The sequence below is a fragment of the Mixophyes fleayi genome, chromosome 6 (assembly GCF_038048845.1).
Source record: "Mixophyes fleayi isolate aMixFle1 chromosome 6, aMixFle1.hap1, whole genome shotgun sequence".
Classification (NCBI taxonomy): Eukaryota; Metazoa; Chordata; class Amphibia; order Anura; family Limnodynastidae; genus Mixophyes; species Mixophyes fleayi.
In genome coordinates, this window is record NC_134407.1 from 206,010,883 (window position 1) to 206,032,046 (window position 21,164).

General features: G+C 43.3%; 1 protein-coding gene across 1 annotated transcript; it reads left to right on the top strand.

Moving 5' to 3' along the window:
* The first annotated feature begins 1,331 nt into the window (after window positions 1-1,331).
* On the top strand, window positions 1,332-9,870 carry LOC142160565 (E3 ubiquitin-protein ligase TRIM8-like). Its single transcript, XM_075215425.1, has 2 exons — window positions 1,332-1,409; window positions 6,694-9,870. The coding sequence occupies exon 2, from the start codon at window positions 6,696-6,698 to the stop codon at window positions 7,302-7,304; it is 609 nt and encodes a 202-aa protein (XP_075071526.1). The 5' UTR covers window positions 1,332-1,409; window positions 6,694-6,695; the 3' UTR covers window positions 7,305-9,870.
* The last annotated feature ends 11,294 nt before the right edge of the window (window positions 9,871-21,164 follow it).

Sequence of the window (21,164 nt, forward strand, 5' to 3'; positions counted from 1 at the left end):
GCATGCATGCTAAGTATGTTGCTGCAATAAGATGTTTTTAGTTTTTTTTTACACAACCACGCACGTCAGGTGTATATTTTATTCATTTTGCTATAAAAGCATGGTAATCTAATATTTTATCAGCACACCATACTATTTTACATTGTTATATTGCATGTTCAGGGTGCACACCATTCACCCTACTCTGCATGCACAATCTTACTGTAAAAAATGAAAAAAAAAATGGTTGACAGGCCTATTAACAATGGTGTAGTTTGGCTGCAAACATCATCATGAAGTCAGGCCGGCAAGCAACAATTCACAGGACTAGCAATCAAAACAAGTCTTACATTCTCCAATACACTTGTCTGCTATTGTATAGCTACCCTGACTATACTGCACGTGGATATGAAACAAATAATTCTATCCTAGCACTGATTGCAATGGCCTGTGGCAGATTGAGTGTCAAGTACATGACACCGATTTACGAAAGGAGCCATAATACGGTGACATTGGAGAAATGTTACAGATGACTCCAGAAGGACATGGAGCATATCCTACTTAACCCAGCTACCTCCCAGCCAAGACCACAACCGTTGCGTTTGAAGCCGTGGCCTAAGTCACATGATTGCATTTTGATGTTTACATTCGAGGTGGGTGAGGGAAATCGTTTGCCAGACAGGAGCCCGTTTTGGTTTCATTTTCTGGGAGGAGGTAGCGGAGAGGGGACGGCCGGCGGGCCTCACGCTGCGCTACAACCTCTGGCAAGGGTTGTGCCTCTCCCCGCTTTGCTTACCTTTCCGCTGGTGCTGGGGGGCCCCCTGGAACCGTCGGGCCCTAGGCAGCTGCCTAGTTTGCCTAATAGTAAATCCGGTCCTGCCTGGTATCACCTCTGTGTCAGCCGAAGAAGTGGGATCCGATGGTGCTAGGACTTTCACCACTGCTGTTGGGGGCTTTGCCAGCTACTGCTGATTGAGCTCAAGGCTGGACTAGGTGTAGTACTCCCTACTGGACTCCAGTCTCTTCAGTACTGAGAAGAACAACAGAATAATTGTCTGAAATTTGTCTTTATTACTGGTAATCTGCATCACTTTATATTTCATGTCTTTTTGCATGCATAAGGTCACTTAGAGATATCCAGTAGTTTTCTGTTGACATCTAGTGGCAGTTTTGAGAACTGCATGTACTCTCATATCTCTGGATCAGCTTACACAGTACTCACCTCCAGTGAAGACTGGGAAAGAGCAGCTGTTGAATAACAAGGACTGCCTGTGACTCCGCCCATTCATACGTGAAATCTGTCTGAGTTTCCCGCTTACTCCCTGGCACCGCTGTCAGAAGAGTGAGTTAAGTCACCAAATCATTTGTTGGTGTGCATCTAGTGGGCTGTCCTGCAACACCTCAAATTGCATCATTACACTGCTCTACAGGTAAGTTACTTCCATTCTGTATGCTTCAGCCAGAAATAAAACATAAAGGGAACAGGCAGTGTAATAATTTGGTTATTTGGTGTATTTATAGTACTCAGTGGTGCTGTATGTGACAGTATCCTTTGGGTGGTGGAGTGTCTGGCATTAGCAATGGTAGCATGTGATTGAGTTGGATCTGGTTTGCAGCATGTGCTGGTAATATTTGTAGCAGTGGCATGCCATTGTTAGTAGGCGTGCATGCGTGCGTGTGTGTGCAAGCATTGGTATTTGTGTCTGGCAGTATTACATGATTAACAACATTCAAAACCCCTCCAGTAAAATACAATGTTCCAACATGTGCAAGGATGGAGAGAAGTGGTGAGGGTGCAGGTGTCCCTATGTAGAACCTGTGTGTACTCCTGTACTCCATACAAGCTAGAGACGTGCTTCAAAATGACGCTGAATGGTCCACAAAGTTCTGTTTATGCCCCTGCCCCTCTACACCATGGTTCAACTCATGTAAGAGTCTGACTGCAACACCGTCTCTCTCTCTCTCTGTTTCAGGAGTAAATTTATCAAGCTGTGAGTTTCTGGTGGGTTTGAAAAGTGGAGATGTTGCCTATAGCATACTTGCCAACTTTTCCTCATTGGCTTCAGGGAGATCCCGGGGGAGGTGGGTGTGCGGGGGTGGGGCTTGATGAATCGCATCGTTTTGGCCCCGCCCCCTAAACAATTGTCACAATTTTGGACAATTACATCAGGGGGCAAGGCTAAGATGACAAGATATTTGCGTCATTAAGCCCCCTCCGCCGCTTATCTATTGCTAGGGCGAGAACCGGGAGGTTGCCCTGCTCTCCCAGGCAGGGCCATCTTAACAACATTATGGGCCCCCGGGCAAAGCAGTGCACCGGGGCCCCTACATATATATATATATATATATATATATATATATATATATATATATATATATATATATATATATATATATATATATATAGATGTATAGAGATACAGATATAGATATAGATATATAGAGATAGAGATAGATGGATGTACTTGCTCAGTGACCCTTGCAGAGTTTTTTTGCAGGTTTTTTTTTGCAGGATTATTTATTCTAATTAAGAGCCCTGCCTATGGGGCCCCCTTGCCCAAGGGGCCCCCGGGCACCTGCCCATCGTGCCCAATGGAAAAGATGGCCCTGCTCCCAGGAGGTCTCCCAGAAATGCGGGAGTCTCACGGACATTCCAGGAGAGTAGGCAACTATGCATTGAAGAAAAGCAGCTAATGAATCTCTAGAGACTGAAGTGTCTTTTACATTTCTGTCTCCATTACTGAAGCCATGTTGTCTTACCTGTCAGTCTTTGATTAAATCTTGGTCTCCATAAAAACGGCCACCTCCATAGACATCAATACATTGACATAGGACACAATTTCTGAACTGTGTCATCATGCCACAGACGTCTTGTACTGGCTCAGCATCAGGGAGAATGCCAGACTCTTCAGGGAGTGAGGGAAATCACCCCTATTTCAGGGGTCAGGGAATGTATCCCTGACATTCAGGGAGAGTTGGCAAGTATGGCCTATAGCAACCAATCAGATTCTATTCTGCAATCTGATTGGTTCCCATAGGCAACATCTCCACTTTTCAAACTGGCTGGAAACTTGACAGTCAGATTTATGCCCTAGAATGTTGGGCAATAAGAGGGCAATGAGGTAGGTAATAATATTCACGAGAGAGGGCAAAGAGTGTGCCAAGAAGATAAATTTGCTGGCTATTAGCAGAAGGGGGGTTATATATAAATATATATAGTATAACATGTTAAGTTTTTTCGGAAGCATATATATGGAAACCCCCTTCTAGAACTCCTGCGTTTGCCCCTGCTTGAAGGTTATAATTTATCATTCTGTGTGTTTCCAGATAATGACAATTACTACTTAATATTATTATAGGATTACCCTTATTACTCATATATTTTGGTAACTCTTTTCTGCTACACGGTAGTTCTTATTGCATTTCTGCATTGTATCTGAGGTTAGAGGGGACATAGGGGCTGGGCACGAAAAGTCAACAGTGAAAATGTCTACACCTAAAGGTCGACAGTCATAATGTTGACACAGTTAAAAGATCAACAGCCATAATGTTTACATGTTCATTAGGTCGACACGGTTAAGATGACAACATGTAAAATATGTACAGGTTGTAAAGTCGCGTGGGGCGAGAAAGACAAATGCCGCCCCCATAGCCCTCAAATGAACCTAAAACATTGCTAAATTGCGCCCTCCTTCAGCATTGTACCCTGGGCGGTCGCCCCATCGTACAGCCCTAGTCACGGCCCTGGTTATATTAATATACCCCCCAAGACGTATAACTTCTGACCAGAATGACCACACAAGTGCCAGTTTCATATCAATAAATGAGATAGAGAAATTTTGGCATGGGGTTACCATGATATCACCCTATTTTTCTCTCTTTTTACTGATGCCTCCAATCTCCAAGAACATTGACCGTATGTGAGACATTTGTGGTCCTCCTATCTCCCCACCTCCGGCCCTTTCTACCCTTTGCATTTTAGTTCTTCTTTCTCCATATATATATCTTCTTGTTTTTGTTCTTATGTACTTTTTTGATTTATATATTTGTAAATGGAAAGCCTTGTACTCTATGCATAATATTGTTACATTGCTAGATCTTTAGCTATATGCTTTCAATAAACAAAGGAGAGAGATAGAGGACAATAAGAATATGATATGAAGGTTTGTGGATGAAAAAGCAATGTTTGGAGGCGTTATAAACGGGAGGGAGATGTAATACGCGCCTGTCTGATACAATTGCCTGTGTATAGATGAGATAAGTTGCTGTGAAATTTTGTACAAGTCCAATTTTGTGATGGAACAGCCTGTTTCACATAGGCTCCAAGTTCTGGTAATACAATCTTTGCGCATGAGTGCATGTGTGTATAGGAGCCAAAGCAAGTACTTGTGTGGATTACATGTCACCAAAACACACCCCTGTAGGGAGGTTGTATCACTGCACAAGCACTTACAATAGCTTCTGCTTTCAGGGCAGCATGACATGTACTTGCCTCGGTGGAACAGAGAACTCTATGAAGTGTGTTAGGTTTAATAGAGAGTGTACAACAAAGATAAAATTTAGAAAAGGTTGTACGTGATAGGCCGTTACATTATGTGACTATGTAAATATTACCATCATCTTTGAATGCAATATACACTATATAGAGAAAAGTATTTGGCCACACCAGATAATTAATTAATTGAGGTGTTTCAATCAGACCCGTTGCCAGAGGTGTATAACATCAAGCACCTAGCCATGCAGTCTCCATTTGCAAACATTTGTGATATAAAATGGGTCATTCTGAAGGGCTCAGTGACTTCAAGCGTAGTACTGTGATAGGTACTGTGATAGGAGGCCACCTGTGCAATAAGACTGTTCGTGAAATTTCATCCCTGAAGGATATGCCACAGTTAACTGTAAGTGATATTATTAGAAAGTGTAAGCGTTTAGGAACAATAGCAACTCAGCCATGAAGCAGAAGACCACGTAAAATCACAGAGCGGGGTCACCGACTGCTAAGGCGCATGGTGGGTAAAAGTCGCCAACGCTCTGCTGATTCCATAGCTGAAGAGTTCCTAACTTCCACTGGCATTAATGTAAGCATAAAACCTGTGCAGCGGGAGCTTAATAGAATGGGTTTCCATGGCCGAGCAGCTGCATGCAAACCTCACATCACCAAGACCAATGCTAAATGACGGACAGAGTGGTGTAAAGCACACCGACACTGGACTGTGGAGCAGTGGAAACGTGTTCTGTGGAGTGATGAATCACGCTTCTCTGTTTTGCAGTCAGGTGGGCGAGTCTGGTTTTGGCAGATACCGGGAGAACGTTACCTGCCCGACTGTATTATGCCAACTATGAAATTTGGTGGGGGAGGAATAATGGTATGGGGTTTTTCTAGGGTTTGGTCTAGACTCCTTATCTCCAGTGAAGGGCAATCTTAATGATTCAGCATACCAAGTCATTTTGGACAATGCTATGCTTCCAAATTTGTGGCAACAGTTTGGGGAAAGCCCTTTTTTATTCCAACATGACTGTGCCCCAGTACACAAAACATGGGCTACAAAGACATGGTTTGATGAGTTCGGTGTGTAAGAACTTGACTGACCCGCACAGCGCCCTGACTTCAACCCCACTGAACACCTTTGGGATGAACTGGAACGGTGATTGCGAACCAGGCCTTCTTATCCAACATCAGTTCCTGACCACATAAATGCTGTAGTGAATGAATGGGCACAAATTTCCACAGAAACACTCCAACATCTTGTGGAAAGCCTTCCAAGAAGAGTGGAAGCTGTAATCGCTGCAAAAGAGGGAGCAACTCCATATTAAAATATAAATGTATTTGAATATAATGTCATTATTGTCCCTGTTGGTGTAATGGTCAAGCATCCGAATACTTTTATCCATATAGTGTACATTGAATAAAAAAATATATAAATATTTATTACACTGTGAGCTAATGTTAATGTTGTATTGTACTAAATGAATGACATAGATTATGTATGAAAATAAGAAATATAGCAGTCTATTTATAACCCATCACTTATTGCTCATGTTAAATCATCATTTCTTATCGCAATGATAAGAAATTAATAAACATGTCAATTTAATAAAATTGCGTCAGGAGCCTGTCCTGGAGAATAATGTATAGTAAAGGTTCTTAAGGTCCTGCACAATTTGCAATGGGGGGGGGGGGAAGCCGCAGAGGGATCTGAATATTCCTCCCCTGCAATGCTCACCCTATAGGATAGAAATGCTAACGCCATCTTCAGAAGGCGTTACCTGTTGGTGTCAAGCTCCGAATTTCAGAGTTTAATTATTAGGGCGTAATCGCAGCCCCCATAGGTGTCTGGATTTGCAATCAATGAGGCTGGGACCTCAGTTGATATCTCTGATATCTACTAAGAAACTCTAATAACGAATAGCCTTGTTACTTTAAAATACTGTAATCCTCTGAAAACTGCAGTTAAAATATTTTTGGGTTTAAAATAAATAAGCCCAAAATTTTGAAGCTTTAAGGACATTTTGTGACACTCTTGGAGATAAATCTTTTTTTTATTTACAGGCCAAGAGGAAAAAAACTAGACCTAAATATCACATAATGGGATGTACACAGTTAATATTGACTCAGGAATGTGGTTTCTGAAGGACAGGATATTACAGGTCTGATCGCACTTAATATGCTCCGAGACTTTTGAATACACTTTTTAATTTCTACTTCTTTTTCAGCAATGGCGTCTGCTGATCTGAGAGACGAGCTGAACTGCTCCATCTGTCTGAGCATTTACACAGATCCTGTAACACTGAGATGTGGACACAACTTCTGTCGGGTCTGTATAGATTGTGTGCTGGATACACAGGAGTGGTCTGGAGTTTATTCCTGTCCTGACTGTAGAGCAGAGAGTCAGGAGCGGCCTGCGCTACAAAAGAACATAACTCTGTGTAACATCGCAGAGCGTTTCCTGTCCACTGAGCCAGAGCAGGAGGAGACTGGGATCTCCTGTACGTACTGTATTCACTCTCCTGTACCTGCTGTTAAATCCTGTCTGATGTGTGAAGCTTCTCTGTGTGTAAATCACCTGAGAGTACACAGCAAGGCAGCAGAACATGTCATAACTGAACCCAACAATTCTCTGCGGACCAGAAAGTGTTCCATCCACATGAAGATACTTGAATACTACTGCACTGAGGACGCTGCCTGTATCTGTGTCACCTGCTGCCTGGCTGGAGAACATGTGGGACACAAAGTGGAGCAGCTCCATGAGGCTTCTAAAAAGAAGAAGGAGATACTGAGAAATATTTTGGAAAAGCTATTGTCAAAGAGAGCAGACACTGAGTAAAGACTCCTGAGTCTGCAGGAGCGCAGGAGGCAAGTACAGGAAAATGCAGCTGGTGAGAGAGAGAGGGTTACTGCCCTGTTTATAGACCTAAGGAGACAGCTGGAAGACCTAGAGAAGAGAGTCCTGAGTGAGATCTCCAGGCAGGAAGATAACTTTTCAGTATCAGTCTCTGATCTGATCCAGGAGCTGGACGTACAGAAGGACGAGTTGTCCAGGAATATGCGTCACATTGAGGAGCTGTGTAACGTGACTGATCCAGTGACTGTCTTACAGGAACCAGTCAGAGGTGACTTGTGTGATACTGAGGAGAGAGATAGTCAGGACAGAGAGAGACATGATAAACAGATCCATGATGTAGGAGATCTGGGCGAGGGTCTTATCTCGGGGATTTTAAAAACTGCCTTTGTAGATATTGTTGATAATGTGAATAGAAAGTTGTATGTGCAAAATCATAAGTCACCAGAAGCAAGCAAAGGTCTAGCTGATATTGCAACTGGTGTAAAGAGAGTAATCTATGTCGAGGAGCCGTCAGACTTATTACTTGATATAAATACCGCTGGTGTATTTGTAAGAATACTGGAAGGCTTGAGAACCCTAACATGGTCTGGAAAGTTAGATAGTTATCCGAAAGCACCAGAGAAATTCCAATGTTCTCAGGTCTTGAGCACTAAAGGCTTCCTCACAGGACGACATAAATGGAGATTTGAGACTAGTACATTAGGAAATTGGAGGATAGGTGTGAGCTACCGTAGTGTATACAGGAAAGGATATCAGTCTATAACCGGGAATAATGACAAGTCTTGGTGCTTGTGCAGGTCTAGGCAACAATATTCACTTATACACAATGAAAAAGAAATCAAATTGCATCCCAACCTATCCTGTAACTTACTTGGGATATATCTGGATTATGAGGCTGGGAGGCTGTCATTTTATGAGCTGTGTAACCCATGCAGACATCTATACACCTTCACTGTTACTTTCACCGAGCCCCTTCATGCCTCAATCTGGATATATAATGCATGGGTGAGAATTAGGAGTTCTGATTACTTGTCCCCCAAAAAATGACGAGCTTTGTGGTGTAAGGAAAAGTTTACCTTTGTGACCTTTACTCACTTACATAGAACCATAAAGGTTCCGTTAGAGTGTTATGAAAAATCATCCACAAAATCACCCTATCAATACGGTGACATGAATTGAAATGTGTTTTGATCCCAATTAATCTTACACTACATTTAAAAATTGTATTTTGAATATTTTAATGTAAATTATATTAGTTGAATATCCTCCACTAACTTCAATGGAGGACATATCATAGGAGTAGCTGCGGAATTGGTGGCACTATATAAATAAATGATGATGATGATAAGTAGCGGGAAACATAAAAAAAGTGAGAAATTAAGCATAGCTAATAAAGTAAGGATTTAAGCAAGTAGCTAGCAGACAACTTTATGAGAGTAGAGACCCAATATAGATCCCAAGTGGGAGATTCCACCTTCAGATTATTGGTATGCACATGCTCTCCTGCAAATCTTAATAATTGCTATTATTAGCATTATCCATATAGTGCCAATCAGATTACGATGCTCTGTGCAGAGAAGATTTGTCATTCACATCAGTACCGTTGAAACTTACAGTCTAAATTCCCTAACATACGCACTATATGGGGTCCATTTCGTTAGAAGCCAATTAACTTACCAGTATGTTTTTGGACTGTGGGGGGAAACTGGAGCAGAGGAAACTCACGCAAGCAATTAAATTCCACACAGACAGGACCTTGGTTGGAATCGAACCCAATATCCCAGTGCTGTCAGCCAGTGATGCTTTTCATCCATTCATTTATATCACTAAGTAGTGTTGGTTTATTTAACATTGTCCTGGGATATGAAACAGTTCTGCATTGTATATCGGTGCGTCCCAAGAGCAGCTTTGTGTCATTTAGCAAGGAAACCAAATTAAACAACTTTGGCAGATTATATAGATAATATTTTAATGATATAGATTATATAAACACGTGACTATAAAGCAGAGATGGAAGCTTGCAAGAGAAAGCAACGCGTTAAAGGGGAGTTAACTGGCAGTGAATAGAACCTTTCATGGATAGAACCTTTAATGGAATGGAAGCTGTACTCTGGTACATGTGAGTACTTTACTTCAGTGCAGAACTCAAACTGTTCAATCTTGGTGCTGTCCTATGAAATGGTTATTTATACGGCCCTTACACATTGATCCTAAGGGGCGTATTCAATTGTGAGCGTTAACGCTGAAAAACGAGCGCTCGAAAAATATTACCGTTTATACGGTAATATTGCGCGCGAAAAGCGTTAATACGGTAGTTTACTCGCGGAATTTCAGCTCGCAGCTCAGGGAGCAGCAAGCTGAAATTCCGCGAGTAATTACCGTATTAACGCTAAAATTTTTCGAGCGCTCGTTTGTTAGCATTAACGCTAACAATTGAATACGCCCCTAAATGTTTATCTGTATCTTTCATTGCTGAATGAGTTATTAAAGCTGAGTTTTATAATTTTATATGCTTCTATTAAGTAAATAAACACAAATATTCAGATAATCTTTCTGTGTTACAGCTACCTATGTTTAACAGTACACATTTTTTAAATAAAAACGATTTTCAAATAATTGTGATTAAAGGGTATTGCCACACAAATAATATTTTATTATTTAATATACGCAGGGCAGCTATGTATGGCGGTGTGTTTGCCATGGTTGCTATAGTAACCCGATGAAATGAATGATTGGAATTGATGTCTCCTGGTGTTCTAACCATCCCAGCGTTTTGCTCACTGTGCGGCTGATGCAGAGTTGGTCACAAAATGGACATAAATTAAAAAAAGAGCATGTAATAAGTAGCCTATTTCTGCACACAGGTGGAGCCATATCGGCAACATCTGCACCTAGCCCTCTAGCAAGTGCACAAAATACATATATGTGTTTCTCCGCAGGTCTGCATGAGTTGCATTTGTGTAAACACACCCATACCAGGGGCGCATCCGGGATGGGTGGGGTCCTAGTGCCTGAACCCCCTCCCAGACTGGGGCACTGTATGTTTGAGATGGCTGGGACCAGCTACTTTACAACTTGTGTGCAGATTGTTACTGATCGTTTCTGTCTGCACTGTTCTCAGCTCTCTCCCCTGCTGTGTGTCCCTGCCCCTCTCTCTCCCACTGCTCTGTGTCCCCGCCCTTCTCTCTCTCACTGCTGTGTGTCCCTGCCCCTCTCTCTCCCACTGCTATGTCTCCGCCCCTCTCTCTCTCACTGCTGTGTGTCCGCGCCCCTCTTTCCTGCTGTGTCCCCGCCCTTCTCTCTCCCCTGCAGTGTCTCCCCGCCCTTCTCTCTCCCCTGCTGTGTGTCCCCCCCGTCCCTCTCCCACTGCTGTGTGTAATAAACTGATTTGCACCCCTTGCATTGTAACATGGTTTGTCCAGGAGCAAATGTACTCCTTTTTTTGCATAAGTTTCCCTAATGACTCCGGCCCCTTGTTTCTACATTTTACACATTTTACCCAATACAGAGAGCACAGTAGAGCTCTGTCATATACCAGCTCAATACAAATAAACAACACTGTCTGATCATATAATCACTGTGATAAAAAAAATACACAAAAGTAAGCTATAGAGAAAAAAAGAAAGTATTTGTAAAGGTTGCAGAAGGGCACAACAAGCCAGTAAATTAGTCATCTGAAGTAGGGAAACAGATTTATGGACTTGCAGGAATCACATTAAGATTTAATGTAGTTAAAATCTGTGAGAATGCGGAGACTGTTTGGGGACTTAAAGTGGCCCAGGAAATTTATTTGAAAGTGGCGTAATGCTGTAGGTGGAGATATATTGTTAGTGGGTATAGTCAAATCTTCAAGTGGTGTAACAATGTATGTGTCAGCCACACTAACCTTATGGACATAGCCAATATGCAAGTGGCATGGTTATCATTTTCGACAGTGCTATGCCTCCCTCCTGCACCTTCCCTTCAATCACATCAGCAATGTTGTGTGCACCACTGTTAGGTGAATATGGCTCCCCTTCAAGAGCAGGACAGTGTGAAGAGGGACATATCTCCTGAATAACCCTACAGTTGGTAAAAATTTTGTCGAAACAGGACAGTTTTTTCAGGGCTGTGCTACCAGAATTGGGACAGTTGTCAAAAAGCGGTGTTCTCTCCTACCCTTCCTGTAGCTTGTTGCTACTGTCTCCTTAAACTTAGTTGCTACTTGTCTTGATCCTGGCATGTTGGGGCCCTGTTTGAATTAAATGTAACACCTGCTTTTCTGACTAGGGTGTATGTATTAGTTTGTTAGTCCTGTCTGCAAATTATTTTTTAACTCGTATTCCGTATCGCGCAGTGTCTCCACTTTGGTCTGGGTACCGCAAGTTCTTCGCGGGGTAGTGTCTCGGTTGTAGCAACAGCATAGTGAGACCAAGAAACCCTCTGCCCCCCTTCTCTGGACCACAGGCACACACTAATATATTACTGTTATTATTCCTAGCAAATTCAGGAAGCGGCAACAGAAGTATAGAAGCCAAGTATCTTTATTTAGCAAAATATGCGAACAAGGATTCAGTTCGTGGAATATGCAGATTTTCAGGTAGCAGAATAAACAGGTTTACTCCAAAACACAAATATGAACAGGTGTGATGAATGGCAGCAATAGTCCACAGAAGCAACAGGTTCTAAGCAATGACAAATACAGTTTAAATGCAGGAACAAGTATATTAAGTTAGGCAATTGCCAGGAGACACGAGGCTCCAGACTAAGGAGGAAGGGATCAGGATTCCAGATTGCCAGAGGCACGAGGCAGTCCAGGGAAGCAGACAGACTAGCTGAGTAATGTGACCAGGCAGAGATCAGGGCAAAAAAGAGTTCAAGCTGAATCCAGTAGCCAGACAGAGGTCAGGGTCACAAGCAAACAAGCATAATCCAGTAATCAGGCAGAAGTCAGGGCAAAAGGCAAACAAGCAGCGTGCGGTAATCAGGCACAGGGTCACAACAGGAGATCAGACAGCAGCAAAGCAAAACTAGAACAGGGATAAACAAGAGACAAGCAGCCAGGTATAAACGATGAACTGCACAGAACACATATTGAGCCAGGTATATGAAGCTGTGAGACAGCTGCTGGTACTAATCAGGTAGGGAGATTAACTCCTACAGGAGTGGTATAAAGTTCAGGGGCAAACAGCACCACCTCTAGTGTAATTAAGGTACTGCAGCCACGTACAAAATACAGTCCGAATAATTACCAATTACCACACCAGATTGGTCTTTAGAAGCCACACCGACACGTTTATTATTATTGTAGATTTTTTAACAAAAATGTATCTCTCTAAAAAGGATAACTATCACTAGTAACATACACTTAACTCTATCATTGTCTTTATCTTTGCTAAAATATATCACACAAATGTAATTTATTATTACACAAATATATACAATCATGCAGTCTTTGTTAATTGGCCGTTCAAATACAGATCGCTTCTTCTCTTTCCCAGGTGATTTGATCTCTTTCTTCCAATTTAACAAGAATGCGGAATACAATTTACACAACGCTGCTCCCGTAAAGGATATTATACAGGTCTTTCCACCTGTTCCCTAACTGACAAGTAACACAACTCTTAGTCCCAACAAATCAATAATAAGGTAATATGTTACTTATCCCCACTGGTCTCCAGTATCTGCATCCAAGATCACTCCTCTCTGTTCAGGTGTCTGGTAAGCTCTCTCATTGTGAAGCCTTTTCCACTCTTCCCTTGCGCCTCTACCTCTATGGGGTCTCACTATCACTCAGACCTCTGTTCAGCTCTCCAGTTGTCTTGCTGCAGAGGACTCCCTCAGGATATCTCTCTCCCTGAGTCCCCCTCAGAATTCCAATTGGCGTTTAGTTATTCATTTCTGGTTTGCTAGTGGCTTCTTGTTGATTAAAATTTAAGCATTTCAAAGCCTTACTTGGTCGGCAGGGTTTTGAGTAGTGCAGGACCTCACTGATGTTGTGTTTACAAAAGGATCCCAATCTTCCCCAAATCCTTTTTTGTAGGCCTTTTCCAAACCTTCTCTGTCAAGATACATGTGATCGTCCTTCAATATTAGGTATACAAGAAGCAGAAAGGTTACCGCTGGTCACTTCCTCCATAGGTAGCCTATGTGGCCAGTATTTCATTTTTTTAGAGACCTTTAGTTAGAGGCTGTCTGGTGCTAGATGGTAAGTGGAGCTAGAGTGGCCAGAATAACCACATGAATATCCTGATGGGAGTAAATCAATATTTAATAGCTGAACACTGCTTATTCTACCCTACCGCAAGGATATCGTTAGGCAAAGAACGCAGAATAAATTTCCGGGTCTATCATTGTAAACCTGGCTATGGCTTTTCTAGGGTCCCAGAACGGCCATCTGCTGGGGTGGTAACAATATACACCACTAGATGGACTGTTTAATAGGTTGTAAAGGTTGTAGATTCGGCGACCAGGCAGTGGGAGACCACGAGGGTTGGCGGACCACATGCTGAATCAGCAGGGTCAACTGCTGGCCCATCAAGTACTGAAGGTAGACTGTGAGACGTTCCTTTAAGTGGGCTACAAAGGGTACAAACATCTCAATAATTGACCAGACTGTAGGAGGTCTGAGTCATCAGATGGACCGCTTTCTGGGTCATTTAGAGGCATGGTAGGTGTCAGATGAAATCTCCACCTGAGCTTTGTAGTAGGTAAATGAAGATGCAAGCGGCTCCTACTGGAGTCTTCTAGAAGCAGGAAGGACTTGAAGGTCCTTCTCAAGGGCTTGGCACAAATTAAATTAGAGATGAAGGAGCACTCCAGGCTTTTAGTAAAAAGGCTTCTTCGCCGTCTGGACAGTGAATTGCAGAGGTGGGATGGCAGGGTGGCAGTTGCATTAAGAGCTTTATCTTGCACCATTCTGAATTACGTTTGGCCTGGAGCTCTCTCTAAAACTCTAACTATAAAAGAGTGGTTCACCAGATTTGAACTCTGCATGTGTACTGAACTGTGGCTGGATGGGCTGGGAGGCATTGGGGCGGGGCCCATAATGTGCTACCTTGGGCTGGATCACTGTGCTACCTGCTTTTTTTTCTTAATAATATGCTGAGCCCTATCTTACCCCCTTGGCTAAAATTTGTCAGCCAGTACTGAAGATATTATCAACTTCTGATAGATTTCAAGATGTTTGAGCTATTTGGAGGAGATGGCTGGATTTCAACAAAATACCAAACACAATATGTAATGAAAGGACGAAGAGATAATAGGGGTGGAACAGATCAGCCCCATGTCAGTCAGGGCAGAGAGCTGATCCACGTAGCACATACAATAAAATGCTGGTACCTGGAGAGGGGCCAGTCACCAGAAAGGACACCAATGCCAGTGTCAGCCCCTATAGACCAAAGTTGGCCATGATAGACCAAGGCACTCTGTTCCTTGCCCTGCCCATCCCATCTAGGGTAAAAAATAAAACTTGGGGGAAAAGTCAATAAAAATGCCTAATGCTGGGGAGGGGGGGGGGGAGGGGTGTGGCCTGGTAGCGAACTAGAGAAGACGTGAGAGATCAGAGCTCTCCGTTAAAATAACGAATATAAACGCCTAGTCGCTGCCCTAACTAGTGGTTAACACCACAATAATAAAGTAGCACCTGTGTTGACTTGTTGGGCGACTGCAGCACCTGCCCGGGGGGGGCGGTCGGCGGTCCGGGAGAGGTGGAAACGGGTCTGATGGGTTCCGCAATCCTTTTATACTATCTGAGGACTCAGCGTTACCGGATTAGGACCCTCTCTCCAACACACCGTTAGCTTCCTGACATCTCCGTCCGGGAGACAATGCACAACTGCCAGTGTAAGCGAGGCATAGTGCTCGGAGCCGGCTGTAACTGTGGGTACGGGTCCTGCCCTATTGAGCCACTCAACTTTCATAGGAACGGGTTTGTGAGCAGACATTCCAGTCGGGGGTGCCCTTACCATCCTTAGCCTGAATAAAATCCTCTGCACCAGACTGGAAACAGCGGGCTCCATCACCACCTTCTCTTCAGGTGGTTCAACAGCTGCAGCGCCTGCTGGGAAGATTGCTAATGCTGAGAGCTGGCATAATATTTCAATCCAGACGACTGAGACAGCCCAGCGGTTCTGATGTCTTTGATCACACCAAGAAAGAGGTGAGAAAACTCTCTCGATAGGACTTCAGCTATCTGCTAGAGGCCAGACCTCCTTAGAAATATATGATTGTCTCTGCCGTGATCCTATCTCGCCAGAGAACTAACAGTGCCCGAGTAACCATTGCTATACTCTACTGCCATCTAGTGTAATTTATACAACACTACAACTTGTGCATATTAAAGTTCCACAACTTCATGTAGAGGCATAGCTGGAGTCATAGCTGCTTAGGAAATCAAGGTTCACTTACCTCTGAATATCTTGATATTCAACACATGTAGGACTAACCTTGGCCCCTCCCCCTCCAGCTCAGTCTTGGCAATGCCCACAGTGTGCAGAATCTACGTGCAAATGAGTGGCTAAATGGGCTGCTAATACATCTGGACACAGGGAATCCATGGGGTGCTAATCATATAACACCTTCACCACAGCAACGGGAGAGAGGATTCTAACTATTCATTCGCTCATATTGGCTATTATTGCTGTCAGATCTGAGTGTCTATTAATCATTGGACCTACGCTAGTATAATGCCAAACAAGAACAAGAAAATCACCACGCCGGTTACAGACTCTATCTTTACTAAAGCTAAAAAGCGGTTGGTAGCACAGTCGAAGAAATCCTCACCGCCGCTGCATTCAGATTCGGACAAGGATGATGCTAGCTCCACCAATGAAGTATTAATATCTTCAGAATTGAGAGACATTATCAAATCCACCATCCAATCTGAAGTTCGAGCTGTAATACAAGAGGAAAATAGGAAAGTAGTATCTGAGCTCTGCAAAGAAATAGCAGCCATTGGGTCCAGAACAGCAGACCTGGAGCAAAAGGTCCACGAGTTATGCCATTTTCAAGAATTTGTTTCTACAGAACTCTCAGACCTCCGCACGGATGTGGAATCGTTCAGGGAACACCTCGAGGATATTGAGAACAGAAATAGGCGGAATAATCTTTGCATCCGGAATATCCTAGAAACAATAGATAACGACCTGTTGCCTAAGTACCTGGATAGACTGTTTCTGCATTATCTCCCAGAGGCCACGGCGATGGAGGTTCAAATGGATCGGGCTCATAGAGCGCTATGCCCAAAACCCTCCTTAAACCAACCGCCCAGGAATGTTGTCGTCCGATTCCACTATTATAAGCATAAGGAACAATTCACCATGGCTGCCCGAACCACCGCTTCTCTTACTTTTGAAGGAACAAACCTCCAGGTCTATCAGGACTTGGCCCCTACTACTCTGCAAAAACGGCGAGATCTTGCTCCAGTTACCAATCTCTTGCGGGATCATAAAATCCGTTATAGATGGGGCTTTCCCTTTCACCTCCTGATAGGCCATGAAGGACAATCCCACAAGGTCAAGTCACTGGATCAAGGATTAATTCTTTTGCCAATAATACCAACTTCCTCTATTCCAGCAAACACCACAGCAGAAGCTACAAGGCCAACTGCTCCTACGGCCTCATGGACACAAGCCTAAGGAACTTAAGTAAAAAATTACATGTTCGCTATATTTTATTTACTAACTCACTGATGCTTATTGACTCAACTGGAAAAGTTTGTTCGCGATTTTAGTTCAACCACTTTGAAGAATGCCTCCTTGCCCAGCCACAGGTTGATAAATGTACTTTGCTAGGTGCTCGAGGTATCCACAGGAGACAAGTAAACTTTACTTGATTATAGAGCACAATTTAAAGGTTATTGAATTTGGGCCTGAGGTTTCACATGGGCTGGGTCACCACTTGAACTAAATGCTTATAGCAGGTACTGAATCAGCAATGTAAAGACTTAGTGGTCATACAGCTGACAATAGATGAGTGTAAATACCGACTAATCAGTTTAGACTCATCTACTTCGTTAGAAGCAACAGGTAAAAATCACTACCGCTACACTTTGAGTGGGGCCTTTATGCCCAGTCAGGTACTGATAAATGAGCCTTACCGTGTAGTTATAGTTTTCTCAGGATATGGGTAAATACGCTGTACCTACAAGACAATTTAGAGGCAATAATGTCTCATAGCTATAAGATCCCAGATGGGTTGGCCAGTTATCAAATATAAATGAGATATAATATGCGCTAAGTTACTGGGACAGCTCATTTTAACAAACTAAGGTCTGGCCCACCACTAAGCCCAGAACTGCCTCCCCGGTTTAGCATTATGATTGGGTTTAGAACTTAAAAAGCTAATGTTCCTCTGGATTAGTGATAATAAATTGTTCAGGCCATAAATAGATTAAATAAGGAGACAGACGAGGCCTATTCCCTCTGTTGGTTAAACTTTACTAGAAGAGGTCCTTAAGGCCCTGTGGTATAGGGTCAAAAATATCATACTATGAGGTCGAGAGCCCTATGTGAAATGGGTTAACTTTATATGCACGTCAGAGACCTTGTAAATGCTATTGTTCTTCAAACTTAGGACCTCATGAGAGCTGACCAAATGTTGGGTCCAAATGTTTACGACGTTCACTGTGTTTAGCGATTTGATAGAAAGGATTGGCCTCATGGTCTGGGAGGCAGCTGATTATTAGTACTTTCTCATGGTTATTATTGTTCTACCTCTCAGATCGTGACGCAAATAATTGCCTAGAATAGCGACAAGTTAATGGCCAGATATTGATCAATCTAGAGGAGATTGATTGGAGAATGTCGCTATGTAAATACTAGTTTATTGTTTGCTACGGGATGCTACCACCACCCTCACTCTCCATGTACACAGGATGTACTGGTTCTGTTGTTTGGAAGACATGTCTTGCCAGTCAAACTGTCTTCTCCCTTTGGACTTTCCTTTTAATTCCCCCCCTAACTCTTTTAGAAGGCTCTAAATTGCAGTCTTTGCTCACAAACGCTAACCTATATGACTCGTGGAGAGTGCTGTACCCTAACAACAGAGCTTATACCCGTTACTCGATGCCGCAAGGCACATACTCTAGACTAGATATGATCTTTGTAAATGCTTGCATGACGCGGAGCCTGAAATTGGCTAGCATCATTCCAGTTCCCTGGTCCAACCACTCGGCTATGTTTCTACGGCTTGGCATCTTGCCGCAATTTACGCCGAGATATCGGTGGAGGTTGAATGACCACTTGTTTCTAAAGAAGGAAAATCTTAGTAAGATAAAACAAACTCTAAGCGACTTCCAAGCAGACAATAGCCCAAAAGAAACCACTCCTGCCAGGGGCGGGCTGGGCCGGGGGGCAGGGGGGCATCGCCCCCCCGGGCCGCTCAGTATAATCGCTGTTTGGGCCGCCCCCCCGACGATGCAAGCGGTGCCATTCGCATAAACTGAACGCACAGGCGGCCACATCACATGACACACGATGCGGCTGCGTCATTGATGACGGGGCTGCATCGCGTGTCATGTGATGCGGCCGCCTGTGCGCTCCCCAGGCTGAAACATGCCAGCCCACCCCTGACTCCTGCTATTAGATGGGAAGGCAACGATTAGAGGCTGTCTGATCAGCCTCGCTTCACATGATTAAAAGATAAACAAGCAACTCGTAGCTAACTTAGAATCTCAAATACAAGCTCTAACTATCCAGCATCAGAAATACCCCAAACGCACAACCTACCTTAAACTTTTAGCCCTGAAGGGTCAGCTGGGTAAATTGCTTGCTGCCAAAGCAGCTAAAGCACTCCAATGGCTTCAACAACGCTTCAACGAAAAAGGGGATAAGGCTGATACATTGCTAGTACGTAGGCTCCAGAATAAACGTTCACGCAATCGTATTGTAGCCATTAGGGATCAAGCACAGCAACACTTATATGACCCCCAGGCTATAGCAAATAGATTCTGTACTTATTACAACTCATTATATAATCTTCCGTCACCTACAGACCCCCCAGACATTTTCAATAAGTGAATACGTGAATACCTTCAAACATGTTCACTTCCACGCCTCTCAGATGCACAACTGTCGATCCTTAATGCAGACATTACGATCAAAGAGATAAAAGAGACGATCAAGTCTCTTAGAAACTCGGCCGCACCAGGACCAGATGGCCTTACTGCATCATATTATAAAAAAATTGCTCCTGGCCTGGCGCCAATGCTCCTTTCACTTTTCAGGGCAGTACTAAACAGTGAAAGCTTCGAGAGGGATACCACCACAGCAGATGTCATTGTTATTGCTAAGGAAGGTCGTGAGCCTAGTCATTGTGAGAGCTACAGACCCATCTCTCTACTGAATGTAGATTTAAATCTATTTGCTAAATTACTTGCAAACTGGCTGGCTCAAGTAATTCCTGCCCTGGTTCATCCTGACCAAGTGGGATTTATCCCTGCTCGGCAAGGATCAGACAATACAAAACGAGCAATTAATCTAATTGAAACAGCTAACTGGAAACTCACTCCTGCTCTGGTGGACTCTTTTGCGCAGAAAAGGCCTTTGATAAGGTCTCATGGCCCTTTATGAGAGCCACCCTTCAGGCGATGGGCTTTAGGGGTCAATTTATGTCTGGTCTAGCTTCTTTATATTTCAATCCTTCTGCTACTGTATGGGCCAATGGGGCCACGTCGCCTGCATTTCAAATTACTAACGGTACTCGACAGGGCTGTCCGCTCTCCCCTCTGTCGTTCGCCCTAATGATGGAGCCCTTAGCCTCTTGAGTTCGAAATAATTTGGCAATCACAGGAGTTCAAGCTGACAAAACTGAGTATACGATCTCCTTATATGCGGATGACATCTTGCTAACAGTCACTAATCCACTCACCTCTCTCCCCTCCCTACAGAATGAACTTAGTGAATATGGCGCGTTTTCTAACTTTAAAATCAACATGGACAAATCCAAAATCATTCCCCTTAATTTAACATCCCACCTCTTGCACTCTTTGAAACAGCAATCAAATTTTAAGTGGCAACCAGACAAACTCAAATATTTGGAAATCTATTTGACAAGTCAATACAGTCAACTATATGCCGCTAATTTTCCTCGGCTCTTGAATGCTCTTAAACAAGACCTTGAGAAATGGGATAAGCTATATATTTCCTGGCTGAGTTGCATGACAGCAGTAAAAATGAATTTAGTCCCATAAATCCTATATCTCTTTCAGACACTTCCTATCCGGGTCCCCTCATTGGCACTTAAAATCCTCCAGAAACAAATTGCGCGTTTTATCACGGGTCCAAGTCTGCACGCTCCATCTTCGGAATTCGGAGGGAGGACTAGGTCTTTTAAACATCTCTAAGTATTACATTGCTACACATCTGACTCAGCTAGTTTTATTCCACTCTTCGCCTGGTACTAGATTATGGGTTGACATAGAGGCAAATCGTATACATTTGCTTTTGCCTTACACCCTTCTATGGATCTCAATTAAACATCGTCCACCACTTCTTTCGCTTCCATCTTTCACTCATTTTTTACCCCAGATTTGGGACTATAGTACTCGTGCTTTTCACTTGTTAGCTAATCCTGAAATTATGTTCCCATTGTGGAACAACCCGGCCTTCCCTCCTGGACAGCAGCCTAATGCAGCCCAATGATATCATGTAGGCAAGGAAAACTCCTGGTAAATCCTATGACCAATACTCCCCTGTGAGAATGGCATGACCCTGTAAACTTGACCAGTACTGTTCGGAAATTATTTTATACCTATCAGCTGCTGTAGACCAGAACACACAGAGTTAACCATAAGTTATAAAGTTTAACAGGATGGAACACACCTCTTCTGGAGTAAGGAAAACTATTTCAGTTTCGTTTCTC

What these genes read in the sequence shown, in the direction of transcription:
- LOC142160565 (XM_075215425.1), top strand. Translation starts at nt 6,696, where the DNA reads ATGGCGTCTGCTGATCTGAGAGACGAGCTGAACTGCTCCATCTGTCTG.